This window comes from Euleptes europaea, chromosome 3 (genome assembly GCF_029931775.1).
Source record: "Euleptes europaea isolate rEulEur1 chromosome 3, rEulEur1.hap1, whole genome shotgun sequence".
NCBI lineage: Eukaryota > Metazoa > Chordata > Lepidosauria > Squamata > Sphaerodactylidae > Euleptes > Euleptes europaea.
Genome location: NC_079314.1, coordinates 26,144,201 through 26,169,428, shown reverse-complemented (window position 1 = coordinate 26,169,428; position 25,228 = coordinate 26,144,201). Strand labels below are relative to the sequence as shown.

The following is a 25,228-nucleotide window of genomic DNA, read 5'->3' as shown; positions in this document are numbered from 1 at the left end:
CTGATCTTATAGCTTTTGACCTGTTCCTGTCACAGTTCCCCGGGCCCTCACGTGACCCTGTGGCTCTCCCATTAGCCTAAAAACCTGCTAAAGCAGCTCATATAGTAGCTGCAAACAAGCCTAATGTGTCCAGACTGTGGAGTCCCCTCTCCCCGTTTTTTGTCATATATGAAAGTGCCATTCATAAACCAGGACAAGTGATGGCCTCATAGAAAAGGACATTGCCCTCCAGCGCTGTTTTGGAAAGGGATGTGTCTCTATGTGGCCGGTTCCCTTCAGGTAGTGTGTTAAATTCCCCTCCCCGACAAAACTGCTGGGTGAATTGCTAATAAATAGCTGCATTTTCATCCGGCCCATGATCCCACTGTAATTTCAGCTCCAAGTCTCTGAACAGGCCCGGGAGGAGCATGTTATCCTGAAGCGAGTCCGAGGATTCTGGGGCGTTGCTCAGGGGTCCGGCCTCGCTTTTCAAACCCTCGCTGGCTCGACTGAAGCAGTCCGTTGCTGGGGACCTTGAAGGGGCCCGCTGGCTGTGGGTCCAGGTTAATGAATCCCAGGCTGCCCATTGCCCCAGGAGGCTGGGATCTTGTGAGAGGCCGTTGCTGGCGCAAACTGGAAACAAGGAATTCAGAATGGATGACAACGGAGAGTCACCTTCTGAGGTGGTGATTTGGCTGGTTTCCAGAGCAGACGGCAAGAATGCCACAGGTTGCTGCTTGTAACTTCCTGTCCTTTGCCCTAAAACGGCGGGTACTCTGTCTTGCAGAAGGTAAGGAAATTGCTGTGGCGTGCCCTGGGCATCTCCCTGAAGCAGCTGCTGCTGTTGGGTTTCCTCAGCTTTCCCCAGCTCCAGCACTGGCTCCTTTTGAGCCAGGTCTCCCCACAATCCCCTTTCATTCTGTTTTTGTTTCTGCGCTCTAGTATGCCCGTTGCTGATAAAGCCACGGACAGAATCAGACTTTGTCAATTGGTTTGCTGAAGAGTTTGTCTTGTTGGCGCGGCTGGTGCCTTCGACGCACACACCATATGTTAAAGTCGAGCGCTTGTTGTCTAGTGTGTGAGGTGTGTTGTTCTGGGTCACTTGCGGAGCATAACCGATGGTAACTGTGTCATCTACTTGGCCCGTGGGAGCAGCAGTGCGCTGGATGGAAGCCCTTTGGGCCTGTTGCTGATAAACTCTCTCTGGCAAATCAAATACCGTTCGGTGCTCAAGTACTTCTTGGAGACGCTGGTTCATCTGTTCTGGTTTCATCTCCGGATCCATTTGGCAAGGCTTGGATAAATCATGGGGCATCAGGGTGTGCTCCACAGTAGGCATGAGTGGCTGGAAGTGTGGCACGTTCTTGAAAACCTGCCAAGGAAGAAATATGAAAATGAGTGATGGACGCCCCTCTTCTTTGGGCAACAGGGTCGTTAACTCTTGAAACAAGCAAAAAATATTTTATCTAAGTGGGGCCACACCTTCTCAGGGGTGGTAGAACTCACAGAGAAGAAGACATACAGCAATCCATCAACAGCAGCACATCAGCACATATTATCAATACAGACTGAATCAAAAGTAAAAAGAAGAAAGTAACGGACACAGAGAGCTGATAGGAAAGTAAGCAAAACCTCATATTCAAGCCAAGGGTTTTTCTGTATCAGGTTTTTGCCACAGCTTGGCTTCTTAAATGCTCTGGTTCTCCCTTTGTTTGCTCTTGTTGCTCCCATGGGTTGTTTGTTTGTTTGGCTGATGTTTTCCTGTGTTTTTTCAGACTACCACAAAAGCGGTCTGAAAAAAACATGGGAAACATTCAAGAAAAAACATTATACCAATATATGCGCCAGGTTCTCTGAATTACCGGCTCTCATTTAAAAAAGCAAGTCTCTACCCTCTTTCCTTGTAGCAATTTACCTTTCCCCTTATATCTCTGCAACAAAATGGACTAGAGACTTACTTTAAAAAAATGAAAGCCAAGAATTCAGGGAACCTAATACACATATTGGTATAGCAGTATAGTGATATAATGCTGTTTAATTGCTGATTTAAAAAAAGAAAGAAAGAAAAAACCATGGCAGGAAGAGGAAATGTTTGTTGCAGGAGAAATGGCTGCTGTGTGGGTAGGACTGGGGAAATCCGAATTTTTCCACACATGTGGCAGTCAACCAGGCTTTGCTGCAATCTTTCCCAAAAACTTGGGAGCACAGCAGGTTCAGGAGAGACCAGAGGAAAGCTGGGGGGAAACCCCAGGAGGTGCACGAATGCACCACTGACACTTTGGGGAAGCAGGAAAAACTCATACTTCCCAACAGCATTGAACTTGGGTCAAATAACCTGGGTGGAATGGCCCTAAAATATCCAACCTTAAAAAAGACCCTCTTCCATAATAGTTGAAAAGGTACGTACCAGAGACTTGGGTTGCTGTGTAGTATATTGCTTAATGTACTTGTATATCAGGTAGTATGTTATACCAAAGATCAATAAAACCATAAATGCAACTACCCCAAACAAGTATGTCAGCCAACGATTGTCTGTGGAATAGAAAGAGAGTAGTATTCAGGTTGTATTCAAGATGGATAGATGGAGGGAGGGATGGCCAGATAGATAGACAGAACTGGAAAATAGTTTCAGAAGACAGCTATGGCTGCAGCAAAACAGCTAGATTCGAGTCCAGTAGCACTTTAGAGTGCCTCAAATTCTTGGTGTGTGTGTTTTCGTAAGTCCAAGCTCCTTTGCCTTCGTCAGATATAAAACTGGGGAATAAAATCCTGGATCTTCTAGACTTCCTTTCCAGTTAAACACAAAGCTTGAGAGGATCCACCCCACTCACTTTCCAGTTAAATGCAAGTGAACTAATACATGTGGCTCTTTGGAGCAAGCCAAAATGTTGTCCCTATCAAGGGCAGAACTATGCCTAGGCTAAGTGATGCCTAGGCTATGTGATGCCTGGGCTGGATCAAATCAGCTTTTCTGCCAGTGAAAAAGGAGGCATCCTCTCTTTAACTACCCAACAAAGCTGTACTGAGAATCAAGGGAACTTGCATGAGCAAAAGCCATGTGAGATGGAGCCTGTAGTGTGGAAGGGTGAGAATGAGTGGAAAATGTGGCTGGCTCCATCCCCATTTCTGTGCTCATTTGGCCCTGTCTGTAGAGACTGGGCCAGCCAGTGTCAGGAATAGGAGTTTTGCCTCCCCTGAAACAGTGTGCCTAAGTGGAACACACTTTTTTGCCACCATAAATAACCGTTTTTTTCAGAAGGGGAAAATTAAAGATATACACTGGGGAACATGGGACCTAAAGCTTCTTGCTGCAGCTGACCCAATTTCTTGGGAGGTGAGGGACAAATTTTGTTCCCCTCCCCAACTTTTTTGCCAGTTGTAGCCCATTGACTTCGACCCTGTAATCGAATGGACTCCACAGAGAATGCACCTGTCTCCATAGACCCATCCTGGGCTCCATTGTTGGAGGGGTCCACTCTACTCAAAAACATGACCAGACTGCTTCCAGACTGGGATGTGAAAATGCACCACAGCCACAGCAGTAGAGCAGTAAGGGAGTGGGCAGAAATGGTGTCCACATACACACACATCGTCTCTGTGCTGCTCACTGTTGCCATCGCCCACCGACCCAATGTTCCTCCCCTTCCCCCTCTGTAGATTTTGTTAAGTCTGCGTGGGGGAACACACGAGGTCAGAGATGGAGTTCCAACAGTAACCGCTTTATTAGGTGAACGAGAACAGAACTGACTTACAGCGACCAGACCCCTGCTTATATGCCCCCCTGGCCGCCTGCGGCCACTCCCCCCCAGTCCGTGATTGTGGGGGGGGGGGAAACCCCAGTAGCCAATGGGAACATACAGTTCAGGAGCCTTGGGGAACACCAAGGTGCCCAGGGTTTCCCCTGATGCAATTACAAGGATTGTTACTCCCTTGATTCAATCACACACACCCATGCATACATAACAGGTTTGCCAACCTCCAGGTACTATAAACTGGAGGTGTACTGATATATGGCTAGTAATTCCCTAAGGAAATAATCTCAGTACACAGCCACCAATCGTTTCAACATATGCAACTTTATTGAATAGAGTGTTACGCATACACAACGTGCATATTGGAATAGCATTTAAGTAAAGTTGCATACGCTGAAATGATTGGTGGCTGTGTACTGAGATTATTTCCTTAGGGAATTACTAACCTCCAGGTACTAGCTGGAGATCTCCTGCTAGGGTTGCCAGGTCCCTCTTTGCCACTGGCGGGAGATTTGGGGGGGCGGAGCCTGAGGAGGGCGGGGTTTGGGGAGGGGAGGGACTTCAATGCCATAGAGTTCAGTTGCCAAAGCGGCGATTTTTCTCCAGGTGATCTGATCTCTATCGGCTGGAGATCAGTTGTATTAGCAGGAGATCTGCTACTACCTGGCAGTCGGCAACCCTATCTCCTGCTATTACAACTGATCTCCAGCCGATAGAGATCAGTTCACCTGGAGAAAATGGCCGATTTGGCCATTGGACTCTATAGCATTGAAGTCCCTCCCCTCCCCAAACCCCGCCCTCCTCAGGCTCCACCCCCAAAATCTCCAGGTATTTCCGAATCCAGAACTGGCAACCCTAACCATAGCTCCACCCCCTCCTCATAGTGACAACCCAGGAAGTAGGGTTGCCAGGTCCCTCTTAGCCACCGGTGGGAGGTTTTGGGGTGGAGCCTGAGGGTAGGGTTTAGGGAGGGGAGGAACTTCGTTTTTCTCCAGATTAAAGTGGAAAGCCCCAGGAATGCCATGAATAATGCTCAGAAAGAGCAGGGCATCACGAAGATGTTCTCCTTTTATCAGGGGATCTCCTGCTTTCTGGACAGGGAACAATCCCCTTATGAAAGCAGCCCTTGACAGAAGCCTTTTAAAACATCTTCTGAAATAATATTCAAGGGAAGTGAAACGGAAAGGGAAACAATTCAAAAAGGGGGAGAAAATGTGCCTCCACTTGGCACATTATAAAACTGTTGCAAGTTTCTTACTAACAGACAGACAAGTGGCACATTATGGTTTTTTTTACAAGTCGAGTCCCCTCCCCAAACCCACTAGCTGCGAATGTGCCTATTGGCTAGTATCAGTTCCCTACTCATAAACAACTTCCATTCCCAGTCTTTTCGAAGTTTTACGTAATTTTTTTTAGTTGTGGGGTTTGTGTGTGTGTGTGGATGTGTGAGCAAGGAACAAAGTGCAAACATACATACAAAAAAGTATATGTGCTTCTTTTTTAAAAAAGTTCAAAATGGAAAGCCCTGCTGACTCATGAGGTGTCCCAGTGTTCCACCTCCTACTAGAACTGCACTAATATTTCAAATTGCAACACTGAGCTCAAAATTTGCGTGAAGACCCAAACACACAGTGTTCACTTTGTTAACTTTATATGAATGGTTCCTAATATGGTAAAAAAAAGAGCGATAGAGGCAGGTAAGATGAGATAAAGTTCCATAATAAGAGCCTCACCTGGTAAAGTCCTCACCCGAAATTTATGGGGCTTGCTGATTTTTTCTAAGTATTTGATATGTATTGTACCATTATATTCAGTGTCAGGGTTCAGCTCAGAGATTTCAAATTCTTTGATGTTCTCAGTCTTCTTCCACTGTATTTAAAAATAAATAAATAGAGGAAAAGGTTTTGTATTTCCCAAACACAAAGGCTGCTTTCAGACGAAGGGCTTTGAAGTGACAGGTATGGCTGATTCACTGATGGTAATCATGTTGGGCCAGTTCACACATTACAGGCCTTTTATGCATGGGTCCTTAGCATCGAGATCACTGCTGAACTGCTTTGGGGCTTCATTGAAGTTATCCATCACCATTAGATACAGCATAGGATAATATGGGATACATTTGCTTTGTTTCTATTTCATGTAATTAACAGTACACTAGGTTTACACTGGAGTAACTCTGCATAGAAGTACACTCTAAATATACTATTTAGACTGAACATAGGTCATTTATGCATTGGAGTTTTACCTGAGGTTTGTTGCTGGCTGGACCCACACTTTCCTGTTGGGAATCTATGACCAGCAGTCTCCAAGCTCAAATCAAATCCCCGCCCCTTTAAATGCTGCTTTGTAATTGGCTTACTTTGTAGAGCTTACTGTCAGAGAAAATCCCTCCCCCAAAACCCCAATTGCTGCATAAAAAAGCATTTTAAGAACAAAAAAACAAAAAACTGAGCGATCTGAAAAGGGGGGGGGAATCCAAGCCTCCGTTTTAAAAAAGCCTTTCTTCTGCTCAGAAAGAGCTCAGAGGAAGCAGGATGCATTTGAATTCTCGCCTCTTTACATGTTGCTTTGTAATTGGCTGTGAGAGAAACCAAGCTTGCATGTCCCGTGCTTTGCCTTATGCACGGGGATTTCACCTGGGCTGAGCTCAGAGGAGAGGGAAGAACTGGGTTAACGGAGGAAGGGGAAGTCCTGGAAATTGTGAGGGCTGGCCATGAGGTCATTTCTAATGGACGAAAAACTCATGCGTCACTCCGAGGAACAACTGACACAGACCGGGGCAAACATGAGTGAAAGTACCCGTGCATAAATGACCGATATGTTCTAACAGCACATGGGTGGGTGCAAGAGATGGGCTCAAGCTTTATGTTTTGCTCCAGTTTACTTCTCTGCAGTCCTGTCCCCCCTCTAATTGGTCATAGGACTACATAGTCTCAGGATCAAATCATATGAAATGTACCGGGTCATGGGTGCGCTACCCACCTTGCAGTGAGATATAAATGGGGGAACCCACCTTAAACAGCACTTGTTCACTCAACACTGGGGGTGGGGGCAGGGAAAGGAGAACTTCTGCTTTCCATCCCACCCCACTCTAGCAGCAGAAACTGTGGGGGTGGGGCTTTTTGCACCTTTTTGCTGGCTCCACATGTCCATCCTAGGGCACCTGGAACGAGAGAAAAGGGGAGTAAAGTGCCCCCCGCGCTGTTTCTGCTGGCAAAATGGGGTGGGATGGAAAGCAGAAGTTCTCCCTCCCACTTTACAATGCTGAGCAAATAGGTCCTGTTTATAGTGAGTTCCCCAATGTACTTCTGAGCGCGAGTTCAGTTGAGTACCTGTGACCCACCAGTACACGTTGGGTGTATTGTGTATTTTGGCCCTTAAACTGCTTTGAGATCAGATGAATAGTAATGTTTCCCCCCCTAAAAAAAAAAAAAAAAAAAATCTGGGAACTGTAGTTTTATCCTCCCTGATTGGGTGACAACCCCAACTGTTACCTTTTGCAGTGTCTTCCGGCAAAATATTATTATCTGGTATCGGACAACATCAAATCGGCTGAAAATGTCTTCCACAGTCAATGTCTGATTATCCTCATCTCTCAGGGGAGTGTAGGGAGGCTGTATAACGAACTGTATGGATTGTACATTGGGGATGTATTTCACTTCAGGTTCCCCAACAATAGCTGCAGGGGAGAGGGGAAAAAAACCAAGGAGGCCACACTGTAAAGAGTGGAGTTTGGAGGCTAAGAGTTTGGAAATCAATGTGGCGTTTTACCTGGCTGGGGTTTCCTACTGGAATGGCTCCACGCTGTTATCTGCCTTGGTGGTCAGCTGTGAGACACGTAACAGGCGTGCATGCTACCTGCAGTCATTCCGATACATGCGGACATCATTTTGTATGGACAGGGCAACAGACCTATTTCCCCAAGTGTACAGCTTCAGTACATGCAAATGCCTACCTTCAAAGATCCAGTGTTTGATTTGCATGTTCCGAAGCCGGAACATACACACATTGCCCGATTCAGGCAAAATGGTAACTCTGTAGGGTTGCCAACCTCCAGGTACTAGCTGGTGATCTCCTGCTATTACAAGGGATCTCCAGTCGATAGAGATCAGTTCACCTGGAGAAAATCGTTGCTTTGGCAGTTGGACTCTATGGCACTGAAGTCCCTCCCCTCCCTAAACCCCACCCTCCTCAGGCTCTGCCTCCAAAACCTCCCACTGGTGGTGAAGAGGGACCTGGCAACCCTATAACTCTGCATATAAGGAGGTTCACAAGTAGCACAGGATCTCTAAGCAAGTTTGGCACACCAAAATCACATGTTTGAAAAGCGCTTATTCTAGTCCAAAAAGCAAGCAGGAGACCTACAACTCTCCCCCACCCCCATGTCATCAGCTTTATTTTAATCAGGACAACACCCCTCACACGGGAACAACAAAAGAGGAGACATTTTTCAAGAATGATTATCCGTTCTAGAGGAATGATTATGTTTATCAAATTTTATCAAATCATTTAATCAAATTATCCCCCAAATGGTATAAATTGTATTATTCCTTCTCAGAAATGTTAACATGTTTCTATCCAAATATTTAATGTGCCAGTGGTTAAAAGCACAAGTATGCCTGGAAAAAAGATAGCACCCTTAGAAGGCAATGCTTTCAGAGCAAGTAGCAATGCTTCCAGGTTAGGGTTGCCAACCTTCAGGTACCAGCTGGAGATCTCCTGCTATTGCAACTGATTTCCAGCCGATAGAGATCAGTTCACCTGGAGAAAATGGCCGCTTTGGCAATTGGACTCTATGGCATTGAAGTCCCTCCCCTCCCCAAACCCCGCTCACCTCAGGCTTCGCCCCAAAAACCTCCCGCCGGTTGTGAAGAGGGACCTGGCAACCCTATTCCAGGTAGACAAACCCCAAGCACTTACTGTCTTCCTTGGGACAGAACCTAGGGGTCCTGATCCAATTTGATTGACAGCAGTTAGGGACAATGGCTCTCACTCTGGCATAATAACGTTCAGTGTAGTTTTCAGTCTCCAGTGTGAGATTGCAGAAAGGCTGTGTGATGTTCTGGCACTCGCTTTTGTTCTGCCACTCGGCCCCATACCTAAGAGGAAACACGGCTTTATGCATTGTTTACAGAGACAGGAAAACTTCCTTGATTTGGCATCAGGTTTCCAAAATCGAACTGCTTCCCTGAACATTTTTGGAATGCTACTCCTGATGACATCATGTTGCACCTGCAGATGAAGAAATGTAGCTTGTTCACACCTCTTGAGATATTTTGTAAAATCCTAGAGGGGAGACCTGAGGTGTGTGTGTGGGTGTGTGTGGAAATGTCCAGATTGGTTCTCTCCACCCTGCCCACATTTCCTCATGGCTAGGGTTAAGATTGCTGGAGCATAGCGAACTTTGAATCTCTAACTCAAATGTCACCTCTTCCATGACTAGGTGACCTTAGACAAGCGACTCTCTCTCAACCCCCCCCCCCAACCCCACAATATGGGGATCATTGTCTACCTTACCGGGTGGTTGTAAAGATTTACTCTGCTCTGGTTAGATCTCACCTATAGTTCAGTTTTGGGCACTGCAATTTAAGAAAGATGTAGACAAGCTGGAACGTGTCCAGAGAAGGGCAACAAAGATGGTGAGGGGTCTGGAGACCAAGTCCTATGAGGAAAGGTTGAAGGAGCTGGGTATGTTTAGCCTGAAGAGGAGAAGACTGAGAAGGGATATGATAACCATCTTCAAGTACTTGAAGGCCTGCCATATAGAGGAGGGTGCCAGTTGTTTTCTGTTGCTCCTGAAGGTCGGACCAGAACCAACGGGTTGAAATTAAATCAAAAGAGTTTCCGTCTAGACATTAGGAAGAACTTTCTAACAGTTAGAGCGGTTCCTCAGTGGAACAGGCTTCTTCAGGAGGTGGTAAATGCTCCTTCCCTTGGCCATCTGTCAGTAATGCTGATTCTATGACCTCAGGCAGTTCATGAGAGGGAGGGCATCTTGGCCACCTTCTGGGCATCTAGTGGGGGTCACTGGGGTGTGTGTGGGGAGGTTGTTATGAATTTCCTGCATTGTTCAAGGGGTTGGACTAGATGACCCTGGTGGTCCCTTCCAACTCTATGATTCTGTCTCCTGCTATTACAACTGATCTCCAGCGGAAAGAGATCAGTTCACCTGGGGGAAATGGCTGCTTTGGCAATTGGACTTTATGGCATTGAAGTCCCTTCTCTCCCCAAACCCCGCCCTCCTCAGGCTCCGCCTCAAAAACCTCCTGCCGGTGGCAAAGAGGGACCTGGCAACCCTAGTGCCTGACTGCAGACTCTGTAGCTGCAGTTGTGGGGGGGGGGCAGTGGCGGCCTTGGAGCAATCTACACATGACTGCATCTGATATGTAGCTGGCCTTTTTGTCTCTGAGGTTTAAAGATTTGCTATCTTTTATTGCACTAGCTTTGTAGAAACACGCCAGTCTTACTTGATCTGCACGGGGCATTAATTTCCTTTAATTGCTTCTAGATTTGGAGGGTGTTCTCTTTGGCAGGGCGGCACCCTCCTCCTGCTGCCAGGTAACCATCCTCCAAATCGGAGCCAAGCCTGCATCGTTCCTCCTTCCTGACATCGTTCTAACATTAATTGCTAAAATAAACGTACCAGTCGGAAAACCGATGGCTAATGAGCACCTTCGTTTTTGCACACCTGTTGACGATAAAAAGCCGTCCACAATTTACAAGAAAACAAGAAGTCCTGTTTACTGGAAAGATTAGAGGAGAAACTGTAAGAACGCCAAGTACTTCACCTTCTACACAGTGTGCTACTGAGGACGGATTCAAGGTGCCGGCACTCCTGGGAAAGGAGACGACTGTTTCAGAATAGAGACGCTACTGGCTGGCCCAGTATGATGAAAGACTTAAGCTGAGTAAAAGCTACCTCAAAGGGGACTTTTTACACATCCACAAATTAGCTCTTGCTTTTCTGATCCCTGGAGACAGTGAACACTGCTCCACTGTGCTTATTATATTAGATGCTGTGGAACACAGGCAGGGATAATGCCGCTGCAGTCGTCTTGTTTGTGGGCTTCCTAGAGGCACTGTATGAACAGACTGCAGGACTTGATGGACCTTGGTCTGATCCAGCATGGCCTTTCTTATGTTCTTATGTACTAAAACCCACATGAACTAGTGTACTGTGTCTTCAACAACTCTCTTTTGCTTCCTCTATTCAGAATCAGATCTGTATAACAGAATAAATCCAGGGCGTTTGTTTTTAAAACACATGCCCATTTCGCACAGGACATTTAGGTTTGCCCCTTCAAACTCAAGAGGTGCTAGCCATTTTGTGCTAGGAAGAGGGGAAAGCCTGGAGAGGAGAATTCACACAGGTGTGTGTCTCTCTGAAATCTAGAAGCTACTTGTTTGGTGTGAGGAAGGAAATATTGTCCTTTAGCCTTTTCAGCTCTGAAAAGCTTGAGAAGGAGAAAAGTTATGGAAGGCAACTCCTTCAGTAACAAGGTTGTTAAACAAAATATCTACTTAAGATAGAGCTCCCCCACCCAACATATACTTCCTTGCCTAAAGAAAACCAAACCTCCTTCGAGCTACACACATTTGCTTGAGAACAAATCCTATTGAATAACAGAAGACTTTGGATTGAACATGCATAAGATTCCACTATTTGTGGTAAAATAAAGACAGCACTTGCTGTGAAACATTTTGTTACCAGAACGTTTTTTGGGGAGAAGTTACATCCTGAAAGCAAATGCTCTGACTATTGCAGAAGCAGATCATTCTGTACTCCGAAGGGAATAAACACTTGCCTAAGAAACGTTACATCCGAAGACTGGCTCAATACTCTAGCAACACTGTCCACAAAACAAGGGCTGATTAAAGAAACCCAGGACTTTAATCACAGAACAATTGAACTATTTGCAAGCCAGAAAGCACATCAGGCTAACTTTACCCACATACCACAGCTAAGAAGCACGCAAGCCAGATGAACCACGGTAAGAGAATATATTGAATTTCAATTAGATGTTAGATGTGAATTGCACCGCAGGGGTTAAAAGGGGGGTTTGGTATAATTTGCAAGGTTGGTTCTGGCTCCGCCTAACATTGATCGCCCTGCCCTCGGCCTCTACCAGAGGATGCCAGCTGCCCAATTCAGAATGAGACTGCAGTGAGTCGGAAAAAGGGGCTCTTGCTTTCCCCTACAAGTGGTTTTCTTGACCTGAAACAGCCCGATAGGGGCACTGTGAGGCCCACTGGCAACTGCACAGGTAGGTCAGGAAAATGATGAAGTGGGGAAGACAGGAGCCCCTTCTCCCTTCACATCACACCTGATCCTAATGGGGTGCCCCACATGCTTGAGAACTGAATTCCCATCAAGAATACATCTGGACCGCAAGTCCCTAAGGTGTCCTAAGTAACATTTAGGTCAGCCCTTGATTTCTGATTTGATTAGACAATCCTAGAAACGCCCCCCCCCCCCCATGATATCATCATAATAATCCCAGCAATGTGGTGGTGGCTGTTGTCAACTTGATAGCACAAGAGCACCGCCTTACGTTGTTGATGCTACACCCATGTGTCCAAGCCCTCCTCGTGACAGGTAGGAGTAATCTGCATCCCTTGTTCTAAGAATCATCATCGAAAAATAGGGTTCTCAGGTCCCCCCTCTCAACCGGCGGGAGGTTTTGGGGGCGGAGCCTGAGGAGGGCAGGGTTTGTGGAGGGGAGGGACCTTAATGCCGTAGAGTCCAATTGCCAAAGTGGCCATTTTCTCCAGGTGAACTGACCTTGTTGTTGCCAGTTGTTGTTCAACTGTTGGCATGTTTTGTATACTTGCATGATTGTTTGTTAGATATAAGGTTGGTTGTCAGATATCTAGTAAGATAAGTTTGCATTGACTATGTTGTATATGGATGTTGTATAGTTCCACAAGTTGCGCTAGGTAATTCAGATTTGGTTGTTTAAATCTCACTTTGTGAGTTTGTGTTGAGTTGTCATTTAGACTTGAGCTTGGGGGCTGCTTTTTTGCTTATTTTTACTGGCATTCAGCAGTGCTGGTGGAGAGTCTTAGCACCATCTAGAGTTTGGCAACCCTATCTAACAATCAGCACCGTTTAGCTGACTGGCTATGCGGGCCTGAGCTAAGGGCTGATGAAAACAATGTCGGCAGCTTTCTGAAGTAGATGAAAGGAGATTCACGGACTTCTGATGCGATTGTAGGAGACAAGAGATAAGAAGTGTATCCAGTCTCCCCCCATGCCCTGCTCTAAGCACCCATTGTTCTATGAGCCTGTTGGTGAGGTCATTGCTTCGGCCAAGGCCGGAGTAAGAGGCGTTGCTTCATTATCACAGTAAATTACCCACCCTAAAGGCAGAATCACCTGCATTTTCTGATCATGGGTCATATGGAAAGATGTGATGTGGGCTTGACATGACTTTGTATTAGGGTTGCCAACCTCCAGGTACTACCTGGAGATCTCCTGCTATTAGAATTGATCTCCAGCCGACAGAGATCAGTTCACCTGGGGGAAATGGCCGCTTTGGCAATTGGACTCTATGGCATTGAAGTCCCTCCCCTCCCCAAAGCCTGCCCTCCTCAGGCTCCCCCCCAAAAAAAAAACCCTCCCGCTGGTGGCAAAGAAGGACCTGGCAACCCTACTTTGTATGTCTGAAGTGGGGAGACTATGATGTAAAGAGGAGGAGAACATGACATTTGTAATGATTGACATCTTGGCTAGTATATAATCTTAGGCTGGACTAAAAGTGGTGGCTTCTGTTTTGGACTGGAGCCTGTTATTCAGCTGAATAATAAACCTTTAAACCTCCTTTGCAGCTACCGAGTCCTCTCCTCTCTGCCTGATTGCCTGGGGCGAGGAGGGGTTCCACTTTTGTGGCCCACAGCTTGCCTTTGACTTTCTTTGAAAGGAATTGGGTGGATTCAAACAGTTCCAAACCAGGCATTACAGAAAAGGCCGAGCCTCCTTACATTTTATACTCCACGTCGTAGACGGTGCCGGGGGATGTCTCCTTCCCATGCTCCCACGTGAGAATGTTTTCAAAGTTTGTGGAGACAAAAGTGGCTTGTTGAATGAGCGGAGATCTCTCTGCCAGCAAATCCCCTTGAAGGAGAGGGGGAAAAAAAGGAACAATTACCTTATTTTGGACCTCTTATCAGAAGTACAGGGGAAGAGGCAACTGACGTTCCTCATTTGTAGTAAAGTCAACATTTTCGGGCGTACAGTCCAGTTGATTTCAAAGACTGAAAGGGGAAACAGTGAAGGGGGTAGGGTGGGGGCTGAGACTGCTTAGAGAAATCATTTGAGAAAAAGGACTTTTATGCATGGCTGTTTCACTCGCGGTCACCCCCCCCCAATTTGGGGCTTTGTGTTGATTATGCATGCATTTACCGACCGTTAGAGATCGCCTCGTTCTCCCTGCGCGTTTTGCCCACGTTTTCTGGAACGGCATCCGGAAAACACGAGCAAAACGCACAGAAACGCACGGGGAGAGCAACGCGTGGGCAAACATTATGCATGTGTGGAGAAAACCATAATGCACTGTTTAACCCTCAATCTTCCATATGCAGATATAGTGGCACAATACTACAACAAATCTATCAGTTGGGGATACTAAAGTAGGGTTGCCAACCTCCAGGTAATTAGGACCAAAATAGACACTTCTGAGTATATAATAGTTAAACCAAAATTCACACAGAAAAAGAGTATTCCAAGCAATTTCAATCTAATTCCAATATTACCATCATAATGCAAAAGTCATATCAAAGCACAGATCATAAATTACAAAGTCACATGTATTGTTCACAAGTAGGTGCATACAAACAGGTAAGTGTATAGTCTGGTTATAATTATAGGTAAGTGAACACATCACCATATATATAGTAATTCTAACAATATTTCTTCTTCTTTAGTAACAATATAATTGAGTGACAATATATAGGTGTCAGACAGGTGAGGAAGACGGCCGTTTCGTTCTTCATCAGTTCCTCAACCTTAATCTTTTCACTTGGTATGTATTTCTTTTTTTTTTTATCTTATAAGCACAAGTTTAAACTCCCCATGGGTAGAAGACTGATCCTTCTGCCTAACCAGGCCAGCATATTCAGTCCATTTCAGAGGTTCCCAGAAAGGATACCTCAGGCTCACCCCAAACATCTCCTGCCGGTGGCGAAGAGGGACCTGGCAACCCTATACTAAAGGTATACAACAGCTAGGGTTGCCAGGTCCCTCTTCGCCACCGGCAGGAGATTTTTGGGACAGAGCCTGAGGAGGGCGGGGTTTGGGGAGGGACTTCAACGCCATAGACTTCAATTGCCAAAGCGGCCATTTTTCTCCAGGTGACCTGATCTCTATCGGCTGGAGATCAGTTGAATTAGCAGGACATCTCCTGCTACTACCTGGCAGTTGGCAACCCTAACAACAGCCCAGATATGGGTTTCCTTAGGGAGGGTTGGAGAATATAAAATGGAGGTTGAATTTCTTTCTTGATTTCTGTACACAGGGTATCTCAGAATCAAACTACTTAGTACGTTCACGTCTCATGACTGCAATTCGGGTCATGTGGGAGGGGCTCTAAAGAAGGTTTTAAGGTGTGTGTGTCTGATGCAGATCAAGGCCATGGTGCCATGGAACTGACAGTTTAGCTCATCTGCTCCCCCTCCCCATGCTGTTTTCCTGACAGAAAATCCCCTAGTCCTCTCTAGGTACCCACGCTGTGCCAGGCATATTTTTATTTTCAGTCTAAAAGCAGACTGCAGCAGAAACCATTTTTGATCATGGAAACAGGAGGAAGAGTTAAAAGTAAGCCCTACTTCAGCACTGTGTTGTCGTTTTTTAAACAGTCAAGGTCAGGGAATTCCATCATCTTGTGTAATTTGACCCATTTGTAGGGTTGCCAACCTCCTGGTGGTGGCTGGAGATCTCCTGCTATTACAACCGATCTCCAGCCGGTAGAGATCAGTTCACCTGGAGAAAATGGCCGCTTTGGCAATTGGACTCTATGGCATTGAAGTTCCTCTCCAAACCCCACAGGCTCTGCCCCAAAAACCTCCCACTGGTGGCGAAGAGGGACCTGGCAACCCTACCCATTTGGCATCAATACATTATGCACTGCTTATGGGTCCTTCCTGGGTCCTATCAAACCAGACGTATGTCAGTTGGAACTTAATTCTTAGCCATGTGGTGGCCCAATATGGTTTGGGGCCATGGCATATTGGGGAACTTGGTCTTTTTTGACCTGCAACATCCCTGGAAGCTACTGTTTGCCCCACTGGGGAAACTTGTACAGACTGATGGGCTGTCCCAAGCTCACCATGGCACCATTTGGATTTAAAGGTAAGTCTCCCAAATCCTAGCCCCGAGCTAACCGCTTTGCTGTTGTGGTAAGAGTGTTGGACTAGGTCCTGGGACACTCCACTCTTCCATGGAAGCTCGCTGGCTGACCTTGGGCCAGTCACACACTCTCAGCATCCCAGGGTGGTGATTGTAAGGATAAAATGGAGGAGACAATAACAGTGTAAATGACTTTGGGTCCCCACTGGGAAGAAAGGCAGGGTATAAATGAAGGCATAGTATGCCTATGGGCTGTTCTTTCATGGAAAGCCAGCATGGCGTAGTGGTTAAGAGCGGTGGTTGGAGTGGTGGACTCTAATCTGGAGAGCCGGGTTTGATTCCCCACTCCTCCACGTGAGCGGCGGAGGCTAATCTGGTGAACTGGGTTGGTTTCCCCTCCTACACACGAAGCCAGGTGGGTGACCTTGGGCAAGTCACAGCTCTCTTAGAGCTCTCTCAGCCCCACCTCCCTCACAGGGTGTCTGTTGTGGGGAGGGGAAGGCGATTGTAAGCCAGTTTGATTCTTCCTTAAGTGGTGGAGAAAGTCAGCATATAAAAACCAGCTCTTCTTTTTCTTCACCTGTTTGGCCACTGTGTGAACAGACTGCTGGACTTGATGGGCCTTGGTCTGATCCAGCAGGGCTTTTCTTATATTCTTCTATTTGAATTGTTGCTTATGTTATGTCCGCATGGGGAGGACACACGAGGTCGGAGACGGAGTTCGAACAGCAACCACGTTTATTGTAAACAGGAACAGAACTGGAGAACACAGTGCAAACGGCCCTGCTTATATGCCCCCCTGGCCGCCAGCACCCCTTCCCCCCCGATCCATGATGGGGGGGAAACAATCCCGGGTCACCAATGGCGTGTGCCGGCTTAGGGCCAATGGCGCATGCAGGACTTAGGATCCTTCGTTCAGGACTCAAGCTCCTAAGTTCCCCCTGCATATCGCCTAACTATATACATACATAACAGTTTACAAGCTCTTTAAATGTGGACTCTGGCTGGGGTGTGCCAAAGCAAAACCGATCAATGCCAGTGACTGACAACCTCAACCTCTCCCCCACCCTTGTTTTTTTGTTCCTGATAACCTGACGTGCCTTTCAGGGAGGGGCCGGTTCTTCTCCTTTGCCACTACAGTTACGAAGCAACCAGCAACATAGGCTAGGGAGGGACTGCATTGTTAGCAATCAAATGGTTACCTTCAAGTCTTCAGAGGAAAAGAATGTGGAAGAAATTAATACATAATGTAGGGGTTTTCCCACTTGGTAAAACTGAATGCACTCAATGGAACTCATCCAAGACTTTGGCTGAGAACACGTATTATTACTTCAGAGGCATGCAGGAAAAGCCCTATAGTGTCAGAGTACCAACCACTCCTCCTCCCCTTGGTAACAGGAGAAGCCCATTGTCTCTCTGGAGGAGTTCACATTCAGTCTCTTTTGCAAGACAGTTTTGGCTCTAAAAAAAGGTTTGTAGGGTTCCAACAGGCCTATAGAAAAGTGTCCAGTCCCTTTAACGCAGGCTTAATGTGTGGACATGGGCAGCTGAAGCATTTCTTGGCATGGAGGTGAGCCAGCGTGGTGTAATGGTTAAGAGTGGTGCTTTGGAGGGGTGGAGTCTGATCTGGAGAACCTAGTTTGATTCCTCACTCCTCCGCATGAGCGGAGGAGGCTAATCAGGTGAACTGGATTTGTTTCCCCACTCCTACACACGAGGCCAGATGGGTGACCTTGGGCTAGTCACACTCTCTCAGCCTCACCTTCCTCCCAGGGTGTCTGTTGTGGGGAGGGGAAGGGAAGGCGATTGTAAGCCAGTTTGATTCTCCCCTAAAACCAACTCTTCTTCGTCTTCTAAATAACACCTGAAAAATAACATCCCACCAGCCTCTGTTAAGGAGACAGGTCATTTTTTCTCTCTCCAGGCAGTTTCACGTAACCCAAGTAACCCCAGTGTGTTGCCAGTTTTTCATCCGGTCCTTGGATTGCCAACTCCGGGTTGGGAAATTCCTGGAGACTTGGGGGTGAAGCCTGGGGAGGGATTTCAGCAGGGTATGCCTTAGAGTCCACTCTCCAAAGCAACTTTCTCCAGGGGAACCAGATCTCTGTAGTTTAGAGATTAGTTGTAATCTCCTCCGGACAGGCCTACCGTAACTCGCTCTATGCAGGGCTACCCTTGAAGTTGCTCCGGACACTTCAAGTGGTCCAGAATGTAGCGGTGCGGGTCCTATCTGGGACCCCCTGGAGAGAGGGTTGCCAACCTCCAGGTGGTGGCTGGAAATCTCCCGCTATTACAACTGATCTCCAGGTGACTCATAGAGCCCATAACAGTGTGGTCTGTGAGATTTAACTGAATATTTGCTTGGAGAACAAGAATCAGTAAGGCTTCAGAAGCAGCTAAGATTGTCCTGTGAAAATTAAAGCAAGGGACTTCTGAGGAAGCAATAAGTGAAACAAGGAAAAAATCACGAAACTTTGTCAAAAAGCTTATGTATTTAGAATCATAGAGTTGGAAGGGACCACCAGGGGATCTGCTACCTTAGACTTGATTCTCACCAACAAGGAAGAACTGGTCGATGAGGTTAAAGTAGAATCATAGAATCATAGAATTGGAAGGGACCACCAGGGCCATCAAGTCCAACCCCCTGCACAATGCAGGAAATTCACAACTACCTCCCCCACACACACCCCCAGTGACCAGAAGATGCCAAGATGCCCTCCCTCTCATCATCTGCCTAAGGTCCCAGAATCAGCATTGCTGACAGATGGCCATCTAGCCTCTTCTTAAAAACCTCCAGGGAAGAAGAGCTTACCACCTCCAGAGGAAGCCTGTTCCACTGAGGAACCGCTCTAACTGTTAGAAAATTCTTCCTAAGGTCTAGACGGAAACTCTTTTGATTTAATTTCAACCCGTTGGTTCTGGTCTTAGTAGGCACCCTGGTAGAAGTGACCATGTCATCTTGGAATTTACAATCTTGGGGAAAGGAAAAAACTGTACATGGTCAGACATATAGGTTGGTCTTTAGGAAAGCAAATTTTAACAAGCTTAAACTTACGCTGGGTAGAATCCCATGGTCAGAAATTTATGTCATTATATCCTTTCCTTTCCTTCTTTGCTCCTATGACCCACAGGTCCTGACCAGTTATTTCTTTGAGGAAAATATGATGGAGAGATATTTGGCCGCAGCCAGTGTTATATTTGGATCTCTATCCATCAGCAAAAAGGGGACTATTTTGTCTCATGGGGGCAGTAATTCTCGCCAATATGGGGGTGATCCATTTATTTCTGTGGTGTTTAAAGAGGGGGCATTCCATCATCTTATGAGATAATGCGTCAATTTTCTTTGACTTGCAAGGGCAAAGTCGGTCAGAATATGGTATATTTCTATATCTTCCATTTAATACTGCTGAGGGATGTCACAATATCAGTATAAAAGCTTATATATGTAATGGGGTTAACTATTAATGAACTTATATAAAATAGACTCATATTTGTACAGTGGTATTGGTTCTATTGGTTTATGTTCGAGTACCACTCCCCTCTTTATATATTGGTAGTGTATAACCTCCAGGTGGGGGCTGGCGATCCCCCAGAATTACAACCGATCTCCAGACTATATGAATCATTTATTATTTATTTAAAACATTTATTCTACTTCTCCTGGAGAAAATGGCTGCTTTGGAAAGTAGTCTGCATGGCAATATACCCTGCCGGGGTCTCTCCCCTCCCCAAACCCCACTTTCCCAGGCTCTACTGTCAAATCTCCAGATATTTCCAAACCTGGAGTTGGCAACCCTAGCTCCGGCGGTTTCCTTCTCTGCTGAGGTTCCACGAGAGAGGCTAGATAATGCCTTTAAAAAGTCGAGGTTTCCCCACCCCGCACCCCAAAATTAGGAAAATTGTAAATGCACAAGAGGTATGGACTTCTCAACTTTTAAAGGTTGCTCCTTCTCTTTCCTTTCTTTTTTTCCCCATTTTGTCAATTTTTAAATTATTTAACAGATCAGAACTAAGCAAAGTTGTACCCATAGGGTGGCCAACTCTGGCTTGGGAAATTCCTGGAGATTTGGGGGCAGATCCTGGGAAAGGCAGAGTTTGGGGAAGGAGCTTAGGAGGGATGTGATACCATAGGGTCTATCCTCCAAAGCTACCAATATCTTCAGGGGAATTGATCTCTGTACTTCTCTTCCCTTTATACAAGTGTTCTAGTCCTTCTGGGAGGCAGCGTGGTGTAGTAGTTAAGAGCGGCAATTTGGAGCGGTGGAGTCTGATCTGGAGAACCGGGTTTGATTCTCGCTCCTCCACATGAGCGGCGGAGGCTAATCTGGTGAGCTGGATTTGTTTCCCCACTCCTACGCATGAAGCCAGCTGGGTGACCCTGGGCTAGTCACAGCTCTCTTAGAGCTCTCTCAGCCTCACCTACCTCACAGGGTGTCTGTTGTGGGAAGGGGAAGGTGATTTGTAAGCCGGTTTGATTCTTCCTTAAGTAGTAGAGAAAGTCGGCATATAAAAAAACAATTCTTCTTCTTCTTCAACTGGATGAAAAGAAGTTTCTTCTTCTTCTGAACCTTTCCATTATGCTACCCTTGTGGAAGGGAGGGTGCCTTATCGTTGCTGGAATATAGTTTTGGGGCGTGCCATGCGGAAGATAAAATGTGGTTCAGGGCTAGCATTGGTAACCTTTCCCCCTTGTCCTGCTCCTACGCTTTTAGCAGTATATTATTCTGAAGCCATGAGAATGTGATAAGGCTTGTGTGTGAAAAAGACTCACCTGTCAGTTTATTTTGCTGCTGAAGGCACAGGATCAGGCTGTGTGCTGAAACGGTGCTCTAGTTGTTGTGGATGCTGCTAATACTTAGCATTTATGCAGCACACTTCAAAGCAATTTCTATGCATTATTTTAGAAAGCTTCACATTATTATTATACTCCTTTTACAGGTAGAGTTCTGAGGCTGCTTGCTAAAGGCCTCCTGGAAATTTTTAGGCTGAGATGACCTTTGAACCAGGGACTTCCTGCCTCTGGCATACGCACCTTTATTGCACCAGCTTGGATTGCCTTAAAAAGGCCCTAAGGAATACTCCAAGAATTTCTAGTTTTCCACTGCTTCTAGCCCTGGGAGGGGGGCTGCTCCTTCAGAGGGGAAATCTCACTGGTCCACAAAACATAGATCTAGGATGGTATAGTGGTTAGAGTATTGGATTAGGAGCAGGGCAAACCAGGTGCAAATTCCCATTCAGTCTTAAAGCTAATTTCAGGGCTTCAGGACAATCACTGTCGCTCACCCCTCACCTACATCACAGGGTTGTTAGGAGGAGGAGGAGAAGGAGAGTTGGTATAGGGTTGCCAGGTGCCCACTGGTGGTGGGCAAACCCCCGGTAATGTGCCCCTCTGCCCGCTGATCAGCTGAGGGTCAACAGTAGGGTTGCCAGGTCCCTCTTCGCAACCGGCAGGAGATTTTGGGGGGGTGGAGCCTAAAGAGGACAGGGTTTGGGGAGGGACTTCAATGCCATAGAGTTCAGTTGCCAAAGCGGCCATTTTTCTCCAGGTGACCTGATCTCTATCGGCTGGAGATCAGTTGAATTAGCAGGAGATCTCCTGCTACTACCTGGCAATTGACAACCCTAGCCAATGGACAATCGTACACGCATGCACCAACACGGCACTTCCAGTTTACAACCGGAAGTTCCACCTCGCAAGGAGCCTTAGAAGGGTCGCTGTGGCCCTTTACCACTCAAACTAAGAGTATGAGTGGTCTAAGGCTGCTTGCAAGGCGGCATGCGCGCGCACACACACAAGATCTGAACAGAAACCTCCCGCCGAAGGTGAGTGGGGATCTGGCAACCCTATATCTCTACCACTTAAGGAAGAAACAAACCGGCTTACAATCACCTCCTAGTCCCCCCAACAGACACACTGTGAGGTGGGTGGGGCTGAGAGAGCTCTAAGAGAGCTGTGACTAGCCCAAGGTCACCCAGCTCAGTTCACCAAATTAGCTTCCACCGCTCATGTGGAGGCGTAGGGAATTAAACCAGGTTCTCCAGATCAGAGTCCACCACTTTAAACCACCACTCTTAACCACTACACCACGCTGGAGCCTGTAGAACTGTGAATGCCACCTTGAGCTCCTTGGAGGAAGGGCAAGATTTTTAAAAAATGGATCAGTGCTACCTATTTGATAGCTGAAAGCAGTGTGGTGCAATGGTTAGTGCACTGGACTAGTACTGGGAATAGGTTGGTTCAGATTCCCCACTCTGCCATGAAGCTCGCAGGGTAACCTCGAGTCAATTATTCTTTCTCTTCTTAATGTACCTCACAAGGTTGTTGTGAAGATTAAATGGAGGAGAAGGAGAAACCAGGACAGGATAAAAAAACATATTCAATGGAATCTAGTCAGGCTATAGTAACATCACAACACCGCTACGCACAGCCTCAAAACAGATGTGCACAAGACCTGACCGCAGAATTAACATTTGCTTGTCTGAGGAATTCTAGCAATAGTTCAGAGAACCCTTTTTTGGTGGAAAAGAGGCGCCTCGGGTTGGTTACTTACCCACCAGGGAGCACAAGGCCCAGAAGATGAGAATTTCCTTCATTAATAGCCTGGCAAGATCGGATGTGAAGCGAATTCAGCTTTCGTCCAACCCCGCTGAATAGGTTTCCGATGCCCCCAAATTCCTTCCCTGGCGATCTTCGGTTACACCTTTTGCGCGGAAAGAGGGGTTAGCATGGCCTCTTCATTCCCGCTCCAGCATGTGGAGACCGGTCAGAGTCCGAGTGCGTAAACCGCTTCTATGATCTGTCTTCCACAGGAGTGCCAGAGGCATAAGACGGGCGCACGACAGAAGAGGTGTGCAACCCCTCTGGTCTTCTGAACGAACGCCAAACATATTTCCTGATAAGGTAGGAGTTTCCTGCTGGCACTTCTCATAACAGGAGCTGGTTTTTCTGGTTTTGTGGCTTTTGCATCTCTTGCCTCAAAGAGGTAGAAACGGCACAGTACGCATGTCCCTTCCGCTATGGGACTTCTGCAATTCTAGTTGCGCCGTTGTGGCAGGAGGTGAAGATAAACTCCTTAAAAATAAAAAAAAGCAACACGTGCACATAAGCGCTATAAATATGGCTAGGATGAGTTTCAGTCGAACAGTCGGTCTGTAGTAGAACAGTTAGATTTGAGTTCAGTAGCACCTTAGCACTAACCAGAGTTTCAAGGTATCTTTCGAGAGTTGAAGCTCCCTTTATCAGACACAGACGAAGGGAACTTGGACTCTCGAAAGCTTATACCCTGAAACTCTTGTGGGTCTCCAAAGTGTTACTGGACTCAAATCTAACTGTGGCTAGGGTCAGTGTTTCAGTTCTGAAGAGTATATTTATTCTCGAAATCAGGCTATTAATTTGGGAGAGGGAGGCAGGGTCGTTCATCGCTACACATTGAGAGCCAGTGTGGTGTAGTGGTTAAGAGTGTTGGACTTATATCTGGGAGTAAAAGGTAAAGGTCCCCTGTGCAAGCACCGGGTCATGGAAGGTCGCTCGATGGCCTTGGGCCAGTCATAGCATAGCTTACTTCACAGGGCTGTTGTGAGGATAAAATGGAGGAGAGGAGAACAATACAAGCCACTTTGGGTCCCCATTAGAACATAAGAACACAAGAACATAAGAAAGGCCATGCTGGATCAGACCAAGGCCAGTGGCCAACCAGGTGCCTCTAGAAAGCCCACAAACAAGAGACTGCAGCAGCATTGTTCTGCCTATGTTCCACAGCACCTAATATATTTGGCATGCTCCTCTTATACTGGAGAGAATAGGTATACATCATGACTAGTAGCCATTTTGACTAGTAGCCATGAATAGCCCTTTCCTCCATGAACGTGTCCACTCCCCCCTTAAAGCCTTCCAAGTTGCCAGCCATCACCACATCCTGGGGCAGGGAGTTCCCCAATTTGACTATGTATTGTGTGAAGAAATACTTCCTTTTATCTGTTTCATATCTCTCACCCTCCAGCTTCAGCAGATGACCCCGTGTTCTGGTATGATGAGAGAGGGGGGGAAAGCTTCTCCCTGTCCACTCTCTCCGTACCATGCATATCATACATCAGGGAGTAAGGCAGGTACAAATGAATACAATTTTAAAAAATAAACACCCTTTGAACTCATCCAGCATGACATAGTGGTGGGAGTGTTGGACTAAGATCTGGGAGACCTGGGTTCAAATCCACACTTAGCTACTGAAGCCCACTGGGTAAACCTCTCTCAGCCTAACTTATCTTACAAGGTTCTTGTTTGTGAGGGTAAAACAGAGATACAGAGAATGATGTTTGAACAAGCAGATTTTATACACATGTGGTGGAAATGTGGGAGAGCTATAGCATTTTGGTCTGAAATAGTGAAATGCTTAGCTGTTGGAATGGAGATGGATATTCCATGTAAACCCGAGATATTCCTGTTAAATCTGGTACCTAACCTAACTAAAGACCAACTTTGTATGGGGTTACATATGATAACTGCTGCTAGAACGACCTTTGCCAGACATTGGAAACAAAAGTCGATTCCAAAGATAAGAGGAATGGCTGGTTAAAGAAATATATGTTTTAATTAAGCTACCAGCATATCAGAAAAATAGAGATACAATAAGTTTAGATGAGTTATGGTCACAAACTATAAATAAAATAGAGAATTTTATAAATAAGGGTGAGAAAGGGGAATGCGTTGTGCTCAGTCAGGATGGAACGGTGAATATGAAGACAAAGGAATAAGCTGTAACATAGGAATCCTGTTGTTATCGTATTGTGTATATAGATATACTGTATTTTAAATCATGACTTTTCCCCCTGCTTCTTTCAGTTGCTGTTATTGTTTATTGTTATTGTTATTATCCAATAAATTTTAATTAAAAAAGAGAATGATGTTTGTAAGCTGCTTCAGTTCCACATTGCGGAGCAAAGCAGGGTATAAGTACCTCCATCAATAAATAAGCCACCACTCTCTCTATATATAAGTCCAACTTGAATTGCGCCAAGGGAGGGTCGTGGATCAGAGAAGCCTAGAACTAGTTAGTTTGATCTGATTTTTGGGCATGGCGGGGGTGGGGGGGAGGAAGGAGAACTGAAAGGAGCCCCGGACGTGACTGAGCCACGCAGATATGAGGAAGCTGGGTCC

At 46.3% G+C, this 25,228-nt stretch overlaps 1 protein-coding gene across 1 annotated transcript; it reads right to left on the bottom strand.

The window, feature by feature from the left end:
• Positions 1 to 325: 325 nt before the first annotated feature.
• IL22RA1 (interleukin 22 receptor subunit alpha 1) lies at positions 326 to 22,668 on the bottom strand. The gene is made up of 7 exons (XM_056847756.1): positions 22,626 to 22,668; positions 13,713 to 13,845; positions 8,652 to 8,830; positions 7,226 to 7,410; positions 5,465 to 5,600; positions 2,387 to 2,511; positions 326 to 1,351 (listed from the first exon to the last, which is right to left on the bottom strand). The coding sequence occupies exons 1-7, from the start codon at positions 22,666 to 22,668 to the stop codon at positions 326 to 328; spliced, it is 1,827 nt and encodes a 608-aa protein (XP_056703734.1).
• Between the last annotated feature and the right edge of the window lie 2,560 nt (positions 22,669 to 25,228).

Bases quoted from the DNA above. Each gene is read 5' to 3' on its own strand.
- IL22RA1 (XM_056847756.1), bottom strand. From the start codon at position 22,668: ATGAAGGAAATTCTCATCTTCTGGGCCTTGTGCTCCCTGGTGG. The intron at 8,831-13,712 runs GTAAGGAGGCTC...GTTTCCTCTTAG, and splicing joins TACGACGTGGAGTATAAAAT to GTATGGGGCCGAGTGGCAGA. The intron at 7,411-8,651 runs GTAAGTGCTTGG...TCTCCCCTGCAG, and splicing joins GTTCTGTCCCAAGGAAGACA to CTATTGTTGGGGAACCTGAA.